General features: G+C 39.2%; 1 protein-coding gene across 1 annotated transcript; it reads left to right on the plus strand.

Moving 5' to 3' along the window:
- Positions 1-92: 92 nt before the first annotated feature.
- On the plus strand, positions 93-15102 carry ptbp2b (polypyrimidine tract binding protein 2b). Its single transcript, XM_014987042.2, has 17 exons — positions 93-200; positions 1651-1672; positions 1803-1854; positions 2151-2314; positions 2416-2487; positions 2577-2648; positions 2772-2930; positions 3090-3200; positions 3636-3804; positions 4330-4407; positions 5845-5957; positions 8888-8921; positions 11058-11150; positions 11289-11405; positions 11896-11995; positions 12082-12159; positions 12548-15102. The coding sequence occupies exons 1-17, from the start codon at positions 193-195 to the stop codon at positions 12675-12677; spliced, it is 1572 nt and encodes a 523-aa protein (XP_014842528.1). The 5' UTR covers positions 93-192; the 3' UTR covers positions 12678-15102.
- The last annotated feature ends 4668 nt before the right edge of the window (positions 15103-19770 follow it).

A 19770-nucleotide genomic window follows, 5' to 3' on the forward strand; every position in this document is an offset into this window, starting at 1 on the left:
GTATTAGTATTATTATTTGTAGTAGTACTAGTATTAGTACTCTCTGAAAGATACTCCCTCCCGGAAGGTGGCGTTGAAGCGCCCTAAGGTTACGGTTTGTCCCCAGAAGGAGAAGCACGCCCATTTTGCTTGCACAGTGTATGTCGAAGTGTGCTGGCATATCAGACAGACTGAAGAGGACAAAGAAACGCAATGGACGGGTAAATATCATTATAAACCAAACTAATGCTTCTGTCTTCACTCTGCATAGTTGTATGTGTGTGACAGCAGACATTGCGACTTGGATTCAGCTTTTTCGAAGCATGCTACATGTTAGCTAATGTGTTATACCTTCGTTCTGAATCTTGCGAAAAACGTGATACAGCCAGCAAGCCTCGGTTAGGCAATGTGCTGCATATCCTGTCTGTATTCAGGCGTATTTTCATTTCACAACATGATGTATTACGTGACAAGACACTTAACCTCAGACGCTGAAGCTAGGAGTGTAGGGGAACGATACAGTAAAAAAAAAAAAAAGAAAGAAACGTATTCTCAATTCTCAATAATTTGCGTTGTAACGGTAGCTAGCTGTATTATTATCTAGAAAAATAGACATAAAGGACTATCATTACATGTTGACACCATTGTAGACTTTATAATGATGTTAAAAGCTGATAATAAAGCAGTTTGTTATGAGCCATGCTAATTGTCTGTCCACCTGTCAGTTGGTGCTGCTAGCTTAATCCCAACTGAAATAACGGTCCTTTGTTTGTTTGAGGCCAGTCTGCTGCACAGGACTGAGACTGTGATCAATGCACGGCTTTATCTCCGTTTCCGTCAAGCCTCACTGCTGAAAAACAGCTGCTAGGGTCAGAAATTCAGTCACTTTTTCATACGGTGATGACCTTATATAGGGTTTGCGTGGGATCAAGCCGCGTTTGTTGTGGACAAAACGCAACATTTCAGAGTAAGGAAATAACGAAAGGTACAATATTGGTTAATTTATGTCCTTGAATTTGCATTTAAACATGTGAGAAATGTTACTCACAATCATATAAAAGTTTACAATCAAAATATATTTCTATTTATTGCCATGAAACGTTTATCTTTTGTTGTTGTTAGCATCAGCTAATTAGCTTGTAAGCTTGTCAGACCCAATAAGGTAATGTTTGTTACTGTACAATGTGATATTTACGCCAATTTTAAAAAAAGCAGCACAATATTCTGCCTTTAACCCTGCAAAAAACATGTCCAGCTTGCATTTTTTTCAAACTTAACATCCATCCAACCATCATCCACCTTCTGTTATTCTTGGTGGGTTGGTTGGGAGGGTGTGGTGCCTATTGTCGACTGTCATTGTTAAAGTTGTTAATAGAACAAAAATTGAATTGTTTGAGTTCTTAATCTTGATGTAGTCAGTGAATAGAAGAAAAAATAGGGTATGTTATGTTCAGTAATTTTGGACTGGATGAATGAAACAACTAAAGCTGCCAAAGGCACAAAATGGCAAGGAAGTGAAATGACCCACACTTATTTTATGATTTAGATAAAATTACATTATTTTCAGGTAAATATTTATAAGTAAGTAGTGCTGAGACAAATTTGTAATATATGCATAAATATTCTCTCTGCCTTTGTTTCAATATCTTTTGTTTCCCATTCTATTTCCAGTGATGTTGCAGTTGGTGTGAAGGTAAACTACTTTACTTATTAATAACAAAACATATTTTTATTAGTCGGTGCTGTCATATCTGTCCAGTTCATCTTGTATTCAAGTTGGAGAGTAAAAATGTGACTTTCTGCTTTTTGTCCCTGTTATTTAGAGAGGCTCAGATGAGCTGAACATGTATAGTAGCAGCCCCAACTCAATGACAGGTGAGTTTGATCAAACCTGCTGACACACTTTATTTAAACATCCGCAATATGTTTTGTGCTCAGAAAGAAGGTCAGGAAATGACACGGAAAGTCGTGTTCTGTAAACAACTGAACCTCAGCAGATTTCAAATGGATAGGTTTGAGGGGTTTTTTTTAATTCAAGGAGTTATTTACATGTCCAGCCTGCTTGCCCCAGCTCCCCTTGTGATGGCTACAGTCGCTCAACTTTTGGATCGAGACAGCATTAAACTACAACGATTTCTGTTTAATGTTTTTGCTTGCGAATCTGTGTTCAGCAAACGGTAGTGACAGTAAGAAACAGCGCCTGGACGAGTCCCCTCCCTCCAGAGTGCTCCACATCCGAAAACTTCCCAACGAAGTGACAGAGACGGAGGTCATTGCTCTCGGCCTGCCCTTTGGAAAGGTCACCAACATTCTGATGCTGAAGGGAAAAAACCAGGTAGACTCTATAAAGTCCGAGCACATTAATATAGGCTTACTGTATAATGTTGCTCTCTCGGTTTTAAATATTGGCGATTTCATATGGTTCTTGTTTTTTAGGCATTTCTAGAGTTGGGCACAGAGGAAGCAGCCATCACTATGGTGAACTACTACACAGCTGTAACACCACAGGTCTGAACTCAGTGTTTTTATTTTTCTCATTTATTAATACATCATTTTGCTGTTAAACATAGTCATGTATTTTTGTTGTTTTTCTTCAGGTCAGAAATACTCCTGTCTTCATCCAATATTCTAACCATAAAGAACTGAAAACAGATTCAGCTCTGAACCAGGTATATATGGGCCTCAAATTTCGTTTCAGACACAGAGCTTCCTTGAATCGACCATTAACAGACGTCGTAGCGGAAGAGTTTTGTCATTCTAATGTTGTGTGCTGTTTATTTTGTCCCACCCAGAGAGCCCAGGCAGTCCTGCAGGCGGTGTCAGCTGTCCAGGATGGCAGCTCTCCATCCTCTGACCAGGGCGTATTGGAGCTCGCTCCGCCCCCCAGCCCGGTGCTGCGAATTATTATCGACAACATGTTTTATCCTGTAACACTGGACGTTTTACAACAGGTAAACTCGGAGCATGTAAAACGTTAACGCCAATAAAACATTGTTTTTTCTTATGGTCTTTAAAAGACCCGTGATGGAATGACCTGATAACATTCATTGTTTTCAAATAAGTCCTTTTTATGTTTTTTTTTATTTATTTATTTTTCTCCTTTGTTTCAGATTTTCAGCAAGTTTGGGACCGTTATGAAGATTATAACCTTCACTAAGAACAACCAGTTTCAGGCTCTTCTGCAGTTCAGTGACCCAGTCAATGCTCAACAAGCTAAACTGGTAGGATTCCAGTCAACACCGTGACCCACTTTGATCACATGATCTGATCCCACCCAATGATCATTGACTCCTTCAGTTAACAAAGAATTGAACCACTTTTAATGAAACTTGAAATTTAGTTTTGATCTACCAAAACACAGATGTTGCTGGTAAAGATGATGCAGCATCAGCTGTCACTTTCTAGGTAAAAGAACAACATGCATTATTACTTATTTAACTTTTAGTTTATTTACTGCATATTCTAATTGATTATTATGGTTCATGAAAAAAAAGTTATAATGAGGCTAAATCTTCAAACTCCCTTGTTAAAAATGTTAAAAATCACTGAATTTCTTTACTAAAATTGTCACTTTTACATTTTTTTTACCTTATGCATGAAAAGACTAAATAAAGTACGATCATTGGTGACGCTCACACTTGTTTCTTTTACTCTAGTCGTTGGATGGACAGAACATTTATAATTCGTGCTGCACTCTGCGGATAGACTTCAGTAAACTGGTCAACCTCAACGTTAAATACAACAACGATAAAAGTCGTGATTACACCAGACCCGACCTTCCGACAGGAGACGGAGAGTCATCCAACAAGGATCATTCTTTACTGGGTAAATGCTCATCTGTTATTGACTGTTTTTACAATGTTCATTCATATGATTTTATTTGCTGACACACATTTTTTTTATCTGTATTTTTTTATATATTAAAATAGTTGATAACTTAATGCTACTGTGCATACAGACATGTGCTAACTGTAGATTCATGTCTGAGGAAGTCTTTTAACTTGATCAACATGTTAAGGATGAATGTACTATAGATTTCCTAAAATGATACTACAATATGCCATAAATTGAGGCAAAACGAACTTAACTTGCATCTTATGTAGAAGATCGTGTTGGAAATGAATCCTAATGATTAGAAAGTGGAGTTTGTGGGGAAAGTTAAGGTTCTACGCTATTCAAGATAAATACGTCAAATGTAAATGATGCGTTTCTCACAATGCTACCCAATTGTAACACTGTCTTATTATCTTTTAGAAGATGCCTGTGTCATTTCTGGTGAAAAACACAATTTTAAACCTTACTCTGCTTGGTATATGAGCAGTTGTTCATACCGTTGTTTTTGTCTTGTAGGTACCCCATCTGGAGCTCTAGCTTCCTACTCTAGTGGAGGAGGTTACTCATCATCTCTCTCCCTCTCACAGGGTGGAGGTACATATATATTTTTTGCTTTTAATTTCCATCCACTTGTCTCTCTCTATATGTCCTGCTAGGATAATTGAAAATGTCTTCAATTGATCACATTCTCAGTGATTCATTGAGCTGAATAATAAAAAAAAAAAGCTACATAAGAAAAGTTACTAGAATCTAGTAATATAGCTGAGCATGGGTGTGTCCGAATTCAGGGTCTGCATCCTTCGAAGGACGGATTTGTAGCCCGATTACGTCATAGCGTTGCGACAAGGCCTGTCCGAATTCAACGACTCCTTCAAATGCGTCCTTCAAATGCGTCCTTCTTTTCCCCAGATTTGAAGGATGGGTCCAGTGTATCCTTCACGGCCCACGATATCCCATAATTCATTGCGAGTTCCAACTGGGCGTTCAGGCAGAACAAATTATTTAGCTTTATAACACTTTAAATGACACAACGTGATTTGGTACAACGTTTTTAGGCGAGAATGTAAGTGTGTAAATCTCAAATATCTGCGCGGTTCATCAATACATCACCTAATTGCAATATTGCTCCGACATTTTCGGACCTGTCTGCTGCCGCTGCGTTAACAGCCTGCTCCCCGCCAGCTGTCATCTGGCCGGGCGCTCCAGGTTTGGTACACCGAGAGAAAACGCCTAACTCCTGGCACACTGTTATAAAAACTCCCGCTAGCTTTCCCCAATGAGTGGGAGTTAAACACCGATATTATTCAGACAGGTCTGGTTGAAAAATGTTTGGTTTATAAAGTATTTTTAAAGTATTTCATCGATTTGATTGATTAATTAAAGTTAAGCCTTCAAATATAATATGTTTATTTAACCGTAATGTCCTATCTGCAATGTGGAGAGTATTATATTTGTAAATGAAAAATTTGTATTCCTTGTAGAAAAGTGCAGTGCACATTTGAACGTTTTAGAATCAAACTAAGAGATTTCCTTTTTACTATGGAACATCGTTTACTATAAAAAGTGAAGAATAATATAGAAATCAGTAATACATGACTGAAAAACAAACTGCGGCTCCGTTGTTTTTTTTTTTTCTTCTCTGCTCTCTGCTTCACGCTGTCACGGTTGCTTGGCAACATGAGTTACGCTGAGGTGGGGGCGGGGACAGTTGGTGAAGGCTAGACCTGTCTGAATCCGCAGATATTTTTCTTCCGGTCTTAGTTTATTCACGGCCTTCGAAGGACCCGTCCTACGTAGACCAGTCCTTCGAAGGATGCAGACCCTGAATTCGGACACAGCTCATATCTCTGTTATTTTTTGCCTATTAAATCTATGAGGAACAATTATTCCATTACGGCAAAGAATGAAATGAGAAGCTGTTTGTCTTTAAAAAAAAGTTCAACTCATTCTAGTTTCTTTGTTGATTTTTTTTCCTTCTATTTTGGTTTTGTATAATACAGACTTGTTTCTTACCCTGGGCTTTCTCTTCAGGAGCCATCAGTCCCCTGAGCGCCGCAGCAGCGGCAGCGGCGGCTGCAGGTCGCGTTGCTCTGTCTGGATCCGGAGTGTCAGGAGTCCTGTTGGCGTCCAACCTGAATGAAGAGGTACACTAACCACAAGCAAAACCTTTCACACTAGAATCAGTTCCATAGGCTCTAGTTTTGCTCACTCATATATTTACGATATATTTAACAGTTTTGGATGATTCTTCTGAGTTAATAGTATACATTCTTGTGTGGGTGTGTGATTGTATGAGTGCTATGCATAACTTATGTTATTTTTTTATACAAGTATGGATCCTTCACCTCAGAAGTCTCTTTATTTCCTTGTAACCGTACCGGATTTTTACAGCGACAGGATGACTGTGGAACATAACGGTTTACAGCTTAGTTTAAGTAAATAATTTCATTTTCTTTGTCACTTTTTCTAACTCTTTCAAAGACTATTTTTGGAGGAGGATTTTTATAAATGCAAACACATTGAAGAAACCCCACACTAAGACAACAGTCTGTTTTTTTTAAAGCATAAACTGACTTTGCAACATGGTAAACACAGGTTTTTAGCACCATAATAGTGTGGTTTGCTTCTCAGAGCGTTTTTACATTCGGATGAGGATTTATTTCTTTACGAGAGACTCAGCCTTAACTTGGCAAAGTTCTTTTTCTTGCACAAAGAATTGTTTTTGTGCGTGGGCATGTGCATGAATTTTTTTTTTTCTTGCCATGAACTGTGATGTTCTAAACTCTGAGGTCTTTTTAGCTAATTATGTCCAACCACTTTGTCCATACCAGGTAGTACACCTTCAGTTAAACTTTTGACATGTTTTTTTTTTGTTTGTTTGTTTGTTGTTTTTTTTTCATTTTCTGTACCTGACAGATGAACAAAATTTTTTCTTTTTTATTTTTATTCTTACAATTATGTTTATTCTCAGTCACGTTTTCTGAATTCCAAATATGTATCTACTTGAATATCTCTATCTCAACTGTATCTGCTATCCTTTCTTATGTTTGTTGCTGTCTTTCTCTCTCTTTCTCTGTCTGTTTCTCCAAGTACCTGGTGAGAGGATAAGGCCAAGGTGCAGGAGTTTTATCTTGGCCGTATTAAACCGTCTCACTCTTCTATTTACCTCAAGACCGGGAGACACATGCCAGCAGTGTTGCGTTTGACCACTCTAAAAGGGTTATCAATACAGTAAACCAATATGTTCTAAGAGCATTTTAAGCATTGGCTTTGGTGATGCTGATGCAAGGAGTAATCTGTGTGCTTTCAGTATTGCGCAGTAGAAGGGGGAAAAAATGTTCTAAAGCTATTCTGGTGGTGATTCAGAAATAATTTGGTGAAAACGTAACATTGAAATTATGCCTCACACTTTTAACAAGAATGTGGTCGCACTTTGTTTAAAAAGCAAGAATTACGAGCAGTGATAACAATGCAATAAACAATAGGAAGTGGTTCATTTCTGGTGGTTGAGTTTCTCAGTTACTCATTATTTAAAAAGAAATCCAGATATTGTTATCAGCCATTTTATTTCGGTAATGTTTCTCTGGCTACTGCATTGTCATCTATGTAGGTGTAATAGTTAAATTATTAAATTGAACCTTCGATTTGCTCTGCAAACATACACAATGCTGTTTGTTTTTGAACATGCTTGAATCGAAACCAACTCTGCAATATCAATCATGGATGTTCAGCTAACCTTTACTGCTCATAAGATGTAGATTTTAGTGACTAAAATGCTCATTCTCCAAGATTAGACAAGAAGGTAATGAAAAATTAAGAGGAGATTTAGGATTAATCCCAACCAATATAACTATGGTAATATTCAGTCATTTTACAGGCCTAGGATATACACTTTAATTTCCTATGTAAATTAAAGTGGTTGAGTGTTAATTTCAAGATTTGAATGTTGAGTCGTGTCACTTGTTCCTCATCTCCTCACTCAGTTAAAAAAGCCTCTAATGCTCCATGTTACCAGCATTACACCACATGCACAGCAGGAATGAAACCAACAAACCCAAAGACGATTGTTTGCATTTATGTTTGAAAGCGAAGAGACGCCACTTTTTCCTGGGTACCGAATCCAAAATCCATCCACATCCATCAATTGGTCACACGTCTGTTTTGTGTCGGCATCGACCCCCACATCTCAGCGTATGATTTATTTTTGTTACGCAGGACTCACGGTGTTTTTTTACCTAAGTCCTTTAAGCATTAGAAAGCAAAGGCCGTGTCATCTTGGAGTGATAAACTCATCAGTCTGACCTGCTCATCACGTTCGGCAGTCCTAACGGTGCCTGCTCACCTTCAGCCATCCGCTTCACGGCTCTCCCGCCGCTCATTCTTTTACTCTGAGGTTATGATTCGTTCGGAGAACCCTTTTTTGTTTTGTTAATTTCCTCTCATCCCTCCTGTTCTTCACTTTTACATGGATCCAGCAGAATGAGTGTGTGTGTGTGTGGGCGCGCGCTCGCTCGCACGCGTGCGAGTGTGTGCTACTGAAATAATGGAGTGTGACTTTGGAGTCCTTTATTTTGCGTGCGTGCTTTTTGACTCAATCAGCAATCATTCAGACTCCGTTGATGTTCCACTGATGCTCTGTTTACTGACCTCTGCTTTGGTTTTTGTCCTCCTCTCCTCCTTTCTCCCCTCCCTGCCTCCTTTCTTCCCTCCTATGCTCCTCTCATCCATTTTTATTTTCTCTCCATTTGACTCTCCCTATAAACCACACATTCTTTAACGCTAAATCTTCTTCTGAACACCTTTTCTCTACTTTTCTCCCCCAATTACTTCTTTCTATTCTACTCACATTTCTTAATCTAAACTGGACTTTGGCTTTGCCATTCTTACCTCACCCTCCCCCCACCCCCCAAACCACCCCCTCCATTTTTGCTTCACCCCTCATCATCATGGAAACAACCACCACCTCCCCCTTCGTCCAACGCTGGGCGGTCTGATCTATACCTTCGTCTCTCCTCTTCCTCCTCCTCTGCTCCTCCTCTTCCTGTCCTCTGCTCTGCGGTCTCTCTCTCTAAAGATGGTCACGCCTCAAAGTCTCTTTACCCTCTTCGGTATGTTCAATCTCTTCTATTCTATCTGTATATCTCTCTCTGTTAATCCAGTTTTGTTCACTTTCTTCAGTGATGTGGTGAGCACTCTGCTCTTCTCTATCTGCCTGTTTTTTCAAGCTCTTCTCTGTCACATTGTACATTGCAAAGTTGAAATGTGCTACTGTCTTTACACTGAAAGAGCAGTGAGTCTGGGAGATTGTCTCTTTGGTCAGCTTATCTATTAATGGATGAGAACAAAGACACCGGAACCATTAAGGTCTTATGAAACCTTTAGCCTGCTCCTTAGCTTGTAGGTTCCTGCTTCTTGAGTTAAAATGGGGAAAAAGAAATCCAGCCAGATCTCTTGGATAAACTTTATAACGTTTATTTTTTTTCTTTTTCCTTTTCTTTTTTTGACTGATCGAGAACTGTCCCGCTTTCCTCGTCATCCCTTGCGTTTGTTCCTAACCTCCCCATGATCAGTGACCTGGAGAAATATTGATTTTCCTCAAATATAACGTTCCAAACATAAAACTCACTGGGGCTTGCAACTAATGATTATTTTAATAATATATTAACCTATCGATTTCTCTAATAATTAATGGAATAAAAAAAACTAAGGTTTGCATTGAGCCACTTTTTAATAGAATATTAGAAATACATTAAAATATGCAAATGAAAAAAATTATTAAATTTCTTTCTTAAGTAAGAAAAAAACATTTAATTTCCTAACATGCAATAACACAGTAAATCTAAACCAGGTAAAGATAAAACTGCACCACTTCAGGAGTTCTGGCCAAAACATATATTTACAGATAAAAGTGTTTTTATCTTTAATTCAAAATATCTATATTTCTATGTGTAGTTTTGGTTTTATTGCTGCTCTTAATGGGGTTTTTTTTTTCCAGCAAATTGCCTTTTTTTTAGTCTGTTTATTATTAATCAAATACTAAATTAGTTGACTATTTCAATAATTGATTCATCACAATTAATCCGATTGATCCCTAATTTATATTGGGATTTCATTAGATTCACCAACTCATGCAAAATGAAGACAAATTACACAAGTTCTGACATTTTCTGCTCCTGAAAATCTGAAAATTGTGGTGTGTTATTTGTTTTCTGCCCCATCTACTCTGAGATCCCTAAAATAATAGACCTCTAAAGCTAACTTGAATGTTAAATAAAATCCAGGTCTGTGTTAATCTAAGCAAGTAACATGAAAATACCTGATGCTTGAAAGCTTACATGTGAGTGAGATGGACACTAAGAACGTGTGTTTTTGTTTTTGCGTGTTGTAGCTGTTCTAATGCCAATATTGAGCAGATATGAGCCTAACTATGAGCCTAGTTTACCAGCACAGAGCCAATCTCAAACTCTCTGCGAAGCTGTCCCCACTGATGCTCTGCAGAGTAACATCTGGACAGGGAGCCAGGTCCTTCAGAGTTGATGTTCTCACCACATTAATGGGTCAGTTGATCACAGCAATCCAGTGTACTCACCAGGACTCGCTCTAGCTCTCCCTCTTTGCCTTTTCTCTCTCAAATTTGTAGCGAGTTGTTGTGGTCATATAGTTGATCTCTCTTTTTCTAAAACTGTGCTGTTGGGATTGCCTGTCATCCAAGCCGGGCACAGATATCTCTAAAAGTAAAAACATTTACCCCCCCAACAAAAGCATTAAAGGAACTCTGTTGATTTTTTCTTTTTTTTTTTTGTTTGTATCTACATAAGTGTTACCAGCAGCAGCATGTTCTTTCAGGTTTAGTAAGTGTTTTCTTCCTGCACCGTTTTACAGTTTAACCACCTAATCAAGCTGCACTCATGCCAAACATTAACCTGCCAGCCGGTTTGAGCTGTGTGTCAGTGTTAAAGTTCAGCTGAGGTGTCGCCACATTAAACGACTCAGATCATTTCAAGCACTTGATTGAATTGTAGTAGAAGTCAAATGGGAAGAGTCCATCTTTTCTTTTCATTTGTCTTTCTAGCACTAACTTGATTCCTTTCATCCTTCACACCTCTTCTTTTTTTATCTTGGTCGGCTCCATCTCTCCTGCTCTGTCTGTTCTATCCTTCTCATCTACTCCTCCGCCCTCGTCTCTCCTGCTCTCTCTCTCTCTCTTTCTCTGTCTGTCTCTCTCTCTCTCTCTCTCCCTTCAGGTGTCTATGGTGATGTCCAGAGGGTGAAGATCCTCTACAACAAAAAGGACAGCGCTCTGATTCAGCTTTCTGATGGCAACCAGGCTCAACTTGGTAAGATGTGGGAACGTTGTAGGTATAAATTTATTTCTGACAGTGTGTTAAATTCTATTGGGAAGTTTTAAAGTTTTGGGAAGTTTTAAACTTTGAAGCTTCTCATTTTCCCATCGTCCGTGTTTTCGTTGCCCGCAGCAATGAGCCACCTGAACGGTCAGAAGGTGTTTGGTAAAGTGATGAGAGTGACTCTGTCGAAACATCAGACAGTAGCTTTGCCCAGAGAAGGACTGGACGACCAGTTACTCACCAAAGGTAAGATGATTCACATTCTTATGATTTGAATTTTGTTGCTTTTTAATAAATATTATAAATATAAACTTTGTAGTCTTGCATTTGTTCCAGCCATTAGTTGGTGACGGTCTCTCCTTTTGCAGCAGGATAATCTACAGCACAGAAATAATTTCATATCTGAATGTCTAAAAACACATAATAGTTTGTTTTTTTTTATGTGGCCTAGTCCAAGTCCAGACTTGAATCTTAATGAAATTCTGTGGCAGGATCTTAAACTGGCCATTCAGGCTTAAGAACCATCAAATGCAGCTGAAATAATTAATCCTTTAAAGAAGAGTCGACCGAATTGATGAAAGAGAGATTAATGAATTGACACAAAACACTTCGGTTTGTTTCAGTGGCTTCGATAACCGGCTAAAACAACAGAAGCCGTCGCCTCATCCTTGTGAAGCAAGCAGCTCCAGAACAATCCTGTTGTCTCATGTGAATGTTTTGTTTTTTTGTCGTACAGATTTTTCTGGCTCCCCTCTCCATCGCTTTAAGAAACCAGGGTCTAAAAACTTCCAGAACATCTTTCCTCCATCTGCAACACTTCACCTCTCCAACATCAGGTAGCAGGAAATTCAGACGTATTACTTTGCGGTCTGGATCGCAGTTTTTTCACCCTGTAAACGTCGATTGGTGTTTTTGTTCCTAGGGATGGAGTTGGAGAGGACGATCTACGCCGGCTGTTTTCCAACAGCGGAGGAACTGTCAAGGCCTTTAAGTTTTTTCAGTAAGACGTATTTCAGATCAATCAGAGCTGTTTTAAAGGGTCCGACCTGTTAGTTCTGATTTCTCTTTGAGTTTGACTCACAGGAAATTGAGGTGTTACAGCAATGTCCCAGTCTGATCAGATTTTATCTAAACTCAAAGGTTGTTAAGGATCCTCCACGGATCCACGTTGCTGGATTTAGGGGACGGGAGGAAAAAAGTTTGCATGATTTAGTGGGATGTGGTGATCAACAGTTCGTCACAGGGAAATTTGCTGGGTTTTAATCATTAATTGATATTTGCATCACTAAATAAACAGTTTTTTTTTTGTTTGTTTTTTTTTTTTTTTTTTAACTAGCATATCCGGTGTATATATACAATGATTTTTAACTGCGCTGTCTTGCTCACAGGGACCGTAAGATGGCGTTGATCCAGATGTCGTCGGTGGAGGAGGCAATTCAGGCTCTGATCGACCTTCACAACTATGACATGGGAGGAAATCACCATCTTAAAGTTTCCTTTTCAAAGTCCACCATCTAACCCGCACACCAAACTCCTAAACAACGTCTTTGACTAGCAAAGAAGCCACTACCATTTTTTTTTTTTTTTTTTTTTTTTCTTTGAATAGTTTATTTTTTTGTTGGTTTGTTTTGTTGAAGTATTGTAAAAATGCAAATTCCACTAACTGTGTTTTCTTTCTTTAAAGCAGTGAAAACTGTCCTGCGCTCGGTTTCTTTTCGAAGGCGTCTCTGCTTTGACCTTTCCCTCCACTTTAAAGAGCAGCAAAACACCAGCTGAATGTTGTTTTCTCTTTAGTTCCTATAGGTCTCAATCCACAGCAGTGTCACTGTTGAGTTTTGTTACAGGTGAACAGACGTTCTTCAAGAAGTAAAAACTAGTGATTTTTAAGCCACTACTTGGTGCAAAGTGCTGTTTTGATCTTGTGTTGCTTCACACAGAAAACCTGTGACTGTTCAGGTTCCGGTTCCCTTTGGATTAGTGGAGGAGGGCTGAGGTCTCCTTTCATTTTCTGCCCCACATTATGATGCTTTATAAGCCACCGAGACATTCTTCATGCTTCAAAGCAAATCACAATGTTACCCTTTTCAGCCCTTCACTTGTGTGAAGTGCTCAGATTTTGACTGATAGTCTCAGTGCTTCATTTCACTTTGATCAATCTCACCATTTACATTTATACAGGTCAGTTTATTTAAAAAAAAAAAAAAAGAATCTACACTGAGGGTCACTCTGAAAAATAATTTGTTTAAAGTAGGACCCTCAGGGTAAATACTGGGGCATGCAAAGTTTTGGGCATTTCTGATCAAAATGTATTTATATTTTAAACTCCCTGAAGCACTCGGTGTAGCATAAGCTTCAAGTAAAAACAGTAACCTGTCCAACTACGTTTAAAAGCATAATGGCCGCTTACTTTAGATACTTAGATTTTAGTTCTAGATTGAGTTGAGATTAAAGAAATAAATTGGATATTAAGTCATCTGATGAATACAATTCAAGATTTTGTTATTAAAATCTGTAGAAAATACTAACAAGGATTTAAGATTTTAAATTAAACCTTTGAACCCAAACCTTTTTGCACGGTCTTAAAAGAATGCCACATTCCTAATTAAACAAAACATTTTCATTTAAAGGGACAAATCTTTTTTTTTTAACTTTTTTTACTGTTTCACAGAAGCAAATATAACCACACTGGCTCTCATTAAGCGCTGTTCAGCAATCCTCCGGAAAAACCTTTTGAGTCCCATCTGTAGACGTTGCTACACAACCCAGGTGTTTTGTTGTTTTTTGATGCCATGCATCGTGTCATTTGCAGGTCTTCAGTTTCCAGAGATGCTTAGAGACCACCAATATTTCGGTGTGTTAAAGTTTGTAGCTTTTTATGCACAGATGGTTTCCTTAAACCCAGCACACACCGTCTCATATCAAGTCAGACGGGACAAGGACATTTTATGAAAAATCGAAGGTAATTTCCTGTCCTCTTTGACCAGGAGAGAAATTAATCAGTCACTCTACTTGTTATACGGAACGACCACAGATTTACCGACTCAAACTCTTGACCACAATCCCCTCATGGCAAAAGATTTTGTCCAAAACCGTTTATAAACAGCAGTGTAAACTCATGGCCGTCATTTGAAAATTGCCACCATTTGCGGATGACACTTTGGTGTTCCTGAATCCTCCTCTTTTCACTGCTGGATGTTGAATGTATTGATGTTGCCACACTGCAATCATTGCTGGGGGTCACCACGCAGAGCTTGCTCACTATGAAGGAGGAAGCCTGTTCAAATCGCATCTCCTTTGTTCGAAACGCAGCTGGGTGCATGCTACTGCTGTGTTTAAATGAGGTTTCTACATGTGATTCTGCTTTTGGTCTCTGATTTTGGGAGATCTGTTGGGACCACATGTGCCTTTAGTCTGTGATCTGGTTTTACTGGTGATACTTTAGTGTATAAACGGATCATTTTATTTGGTTACGTTTGCTGGTTTTGTGGTTTGAACCTGTACAAAGCCAATTTTTGAAAGTTTCGTCGAATAAAAAGCTTCTGACTGAGTTCAGCTTCGACCTTCCAATTTTCAAGCATTTTCAAGTGATGCTCAGGAGGCTTCAGCGCACTCGTCAGAAGCTTTCCTCATGATTCTTGATTTAAAACGGAGAAAGAAAAAAAGGCAGACGTTGCAAAGCCGAGGTGAACTCGAAGCTCGAGGGCGTCTCCAAAGTAGGTTTCATTTTCCCAACAATTTCTCATAGCTGACATTTTTGTTTTTGAGGCTTTATTGTAAATTTTCTACTTGATTTAAGTCTGTTTTGTGAAAAGATTTCAGACTAGCACAAATTAAACTCGTCTTTTCTACCAACAAACGCAAGTAAAGTGTTTTTGTGTATGAACTCGAAGCCTTTGATCTCATCTGTATCTTACCTGTAATAAACTTGTCTGTTCTCACTCTGCTCAGTTCTGCCAATCTCACTTCTTTCTCTCCACTTTTCTCTCTGTACTTTCTCAAATTAGACATTCTTACTTTTTTCCAGAAGTGAAACGAGGACATTCTTGACTGATAATACATCCAGCTTCCACGGTTTTCTCACATTACAAGCAAAATGCTATTTCATTGGGATTCTAGTTGCAGATTTGTTTACATCTTTTCATATCTGTGTCATGAATGCATAAACAGCAGTTTGAAAATGGTACGTGCCCACGTTAATGATCCGTTAATACATCATGGTTGCAGCTGGAGTACTTGAGTTTGCACTTCAAACACCGAGGACTGAGGGAGCTTGCTGTGGATAAACAAGGACACACACTGATGAAATGTGACACAAATGGAGGCTCTAAAAATCTTTTTTATATATAAATGGGTCTTGATTGGATTTGTTTCCCAATGGCCTGTTTGTGAAGTTGGATCCCGCGCTGCTCTGTAAAATCTAAATTACTTTATAATATGTGAGACCACTTTGGGGAGCAGCTTGAGACCGGACTGTTGAGTGGGAAATTAGCACTAAGTGAAACCTTTGCTCTCATCTCTCCGTCCTCTTCCTTTGATTTCTTTATCAAACGGTCACTAATGAAGCTCTCATTTCAGCCCAGTGAGCCTCTAAAAGGGAATAAGGGGGAACAAAGAGGCAGACAAAAGACAGCAAATCTGGACTGATGAACTCATTCTTGGTAATTAGCCATCTTTGGGAAAGCCTGAATGGTTTAGAATGGAAATACTCAGCAGCACACACCCATCCGAGCCAAGATCTGAATCGTGTTGTAAACATCACACTTGAATATAGAAGAAAACATTAACTGCTCTGACTCCTGTTTGAAAACAAGCAGCCAAAAAAATTGTCATATAAAAAAAGAAAGTGTAAATAGGACAATTTCTAATACATAGTCCACAATTCTGTTTTTTGTTCTTTCATTTTTGATGTTTTAACCCTGCCTCAGTAGTTAATCTTGGGCTTAACTTTAATACTGATCTGATAACTGCATATTTATGTATTATATGAATATTATAGTGACCTTGAAGCCCCCTGCTGGAGTGGGGGACTCTAAGCAGCTACTAAGTTGTTTGCATAGGCCTTTGGCAGTCTGGTTAAAGTTAAAGCAAAACTCCACAAACGTTTGACCTTACATTTGTAACAGTGTTTTTGTCTTTTCAGAAAATAAAAGTAGTTAAATAACACTTATTTAATCGTAAAACACAATGTAAAAGTACTGACTGAATTTTAATATCTAATAAACTACTATTATCCTTGTCTGCATTTTCGGATGAAAAAAATTTAACTTTTGCTACATGCAGTTCCACTGTTCATCGCCAGAGGTCAGTGTAAACCATATGTTGCAGCCTGTCGAAGACTAGAGAAATAGCTTACATCATAACTAATAAAACCAAAGAAGAAATATGTAAAACCTTTACCTATATACAAAAGGTAAATATTAACATCAAAACACAAACAAAAATAAACGTATTTAAGCTGTAGCGTTGTAAGCAAGGGTAAAACGTGTGACACGAGCGAGGAGTTTCTATTGTTATCAATCAGCCTAAACCCCCCGTATATATTTTATAACTGGACCCTCATTATGTGACCCAGCAGACACACACGCGTCTAAAGAGGAGAATAAAGGGGTGATAGAGTTACAGTAGTGAACAACTGCTGTGTCGTGCAGATGGTGGATGGAGCTTCACGCCAGGTGCAGATTCTGTTGAGCCCTGCAGGTGGTATTCAGCTGAGTTAGCCGCCGTCCCTCTGCCTCCTACGTCACTTTCACCTGAAACACCTGTTGATGAACACGAGCTTCATTTAAGCTACTGTTAAAAAAAGAACATTCAGAAGAAAGTTTTGTTTTATTTACTTTGACTTGTTTGCATCTGTGGAGTGGATAAATCAAAGAAATATTTGCAGCAAAAAAAAAAAAAAAGACACCAGGGTAATTAATTAACGAAAGGTTTCCCACAACAGGATGCCACAAGATACAGCATCTTTAGAAAGTGCAATGAAATTCTGCTTTGGTGTATTTGGATCCATGGCATCACAGCTGATCAGCTGGTATTAGTAAATAATAAGATGACAGGTGTGTATTCAAGTATTCAAGTCTGCCTTGACAACACGCTTTAATCTGTTTTATTCTTTAAAATTGTTTCTTAAATCCATCAGCTGTTCTCAAATGTGTTACATAAATCGTATGAGCACCTTTAAAGGAAGGAAGGAATTTGAAAAACATACAAATATGCAGGAAAATCAAATGGATGTCCAATCATACGCTGGGGGGAGACTGTAATCTGAGGCATAAACTTGACCTAAATAACAACACAACAGCAAAAGTTTTAGAAACCTGATTGCATCATGTTGTTCTATAGATGACAAACTATGAGAAATGTCTATGTTGCTATTTTATTTATTGTCTCTGTGACACCACCATTGTAAATAGTTTTGAAGCGCTGAAGTTATGTGCTGTCTTTGAATGTGTTTGCAACGCTGTGACTGAGCTAAATTAAGTTTACCTCATCTACATTAGAGTGAAGGGTAATAAATACATACAAGCTGCCTGACCAGAGTAATGTCACGTTGACAACTTAGCCCTTTGAAATCTAGACCAAACATTAACATATTAACAGAGACGTTCTTTTCATGGCACTTTCCTGTTTCCTTTCAAAGAGGCCGACCTCCTGCTGAGCTCCTTGGGATGATTTCCTGCCATAATATTCATGATCCATTCGCTTTAAGGGAGAAAAGAAGACCAACACATTTTACTGGCAAAATGCCACCACTACAGCAACACACTGCTGTGAAAAAGCATCTTCCGAACCTGATTGATCTACCTTAATTGATGGAATCATATATTCTGCTTTCTACCAGAAAGTCCTGAAGGAGGACTCCCAGCAGTCAGTTTGTTATTTTGAGATCAATCAGACAATAACCCAGAATCCACCTGACCAAAACCAAACCTGACCAAAACTCAATTCACGCCTTAATCCTGAACCTAATCCCAAAAAACCAGTACTTCTTCTTGTTGGGCCCCATAAGGAACTGTGGGTCACCACCACATAGATTTTACTGGAAAAATTGGCCTTACGAGGTGAAAAATGTCACAGAAATCAAGCTAATTATGTCTCTGAATCAGTTCAGTTCTGCAAAGAAGAGCGGGTCAAAGTTCCTCCACAGGTCTTTACCAGTTACCTTAAATGCTTTGGTTAATCCTAAACAACCAGTTAGAATTAGGGGGCAACTACTTTATTGCATGAGACCATGCTGGTGTGAATAGCTTCTCCTTAATACATGAAATAACCAATAACAAAATGACCTTTTGTATTCAGTCTTTATCAGATAGTAAAGATTGTAATGGATGGATGGAAGTAAGTAAGTAAGGAAAGAAGGAAGGTTTTGTCTGACCAATAGCGTTTCTCCTCTCTGATGACCTCACAGCCCCCATCCCCTGCCCTCCTCCATGTTGTGTGTGCGCTCAGTGATGCAGATGATCCTCAGATCTCATCCCCTCCCCCGCCGGGCCTTCATTTTCCTCACTCACACAGTCCTTGATGGAGCAGGGGAGAGGGCAGAGAGAGGGAGGGGGAAGCGGGCGGAGGTCATTAGTCAGGGGGAATGAAAAGAGAGCAGCCGCCCCAACACACACACACACACACACGCGCGCGCACACACACACACACACACACACACACACACGCACACACACACACAGAGAGAGAGCATGTACAGGCCTCATCCATGGGTGACAGCTACATCAGTGTTTGTGATGATGTGACCCCCCCTGTCCCCCCACCCCACCACTACCAACAATGCTCCATTAAGACCCAGCCTGGTGTCAGAGGAGCAGCAGTGAGCAGGTTAGCTCCTCTGCTGCCGCGTTGTGTAGTAAACATGATGGAAAGCCTCCTTTCTTCTCGCAGACCGAGATCTGGAAAACAATACAGCGCCATCGATCAAACGGAGACAGTTCTCACTGTAGTGAACAGAGAGACGGAAAGCAGATCTGGAAATTAACAGATCACATGACATTCATTAAAGCCTAATTATCGTTTGGCTCATGTGCTTTTAAGTGCTGAAGGACAATAATCCCATTCAGGTTTCACACAGCGCAGGCTTATATCTCTGTTTCAGGCCTGACTGACCCTGTTATGTGTTGTTATTCTGTCCCAACTAATGCAGCCTGACCGTGTCCTAATTTTTCATAATAAACTCTGAAGATGTGACATTTCTAACAGTAGAATTCAACATCTGTGACTACAGACAGTGAAGGTGAAATGGAGAATAAGTGGGGAAAGTTCAAGGCAACTGGACCAGCCTGGACTCCAAAGATGGCTTCCTTCAGATGAGTATTTGCTTTCATACTGTGGTGGAACAGGGAGGGACTCATATGTGGTCTTTCTGCTACTCTTTCATCATCCTACTTTATGGTTTCTTTAGATGGGGGTGGGTGGGGTGGGGGTAAAAGGTTCTTTTAGACCTCCACTGGTTTTCTGATAAACTCTCAAGTAGTGTGGTTGTTTCTTACTTCCAGTCTCACTGAATCCGTTTTGGGGCTTTTAAAGGGGCAGTATTATGCCAAATGTAGCTTTACATCCTCTTGTGATGTTATTCCCTTATCAAAAACAAACCTGAGTGTTGCTTTCT

This window comes from Poecilia mexicana, unplaced genomic scaffold (assembly GCF_051168715.1).
Source record: "Poecilia mexicana isolate PSO_F unplaced genomic scaffold, ASM5116871v1 scaffold_17, whole genome shotgun sequence".
Lineage (NCBI taxonomy): Eukaryota > Metazoa > Chordata > Actinopteri > Cyprinodontiformes > Poeciliidae > Poecilia > Poecilia mexicana.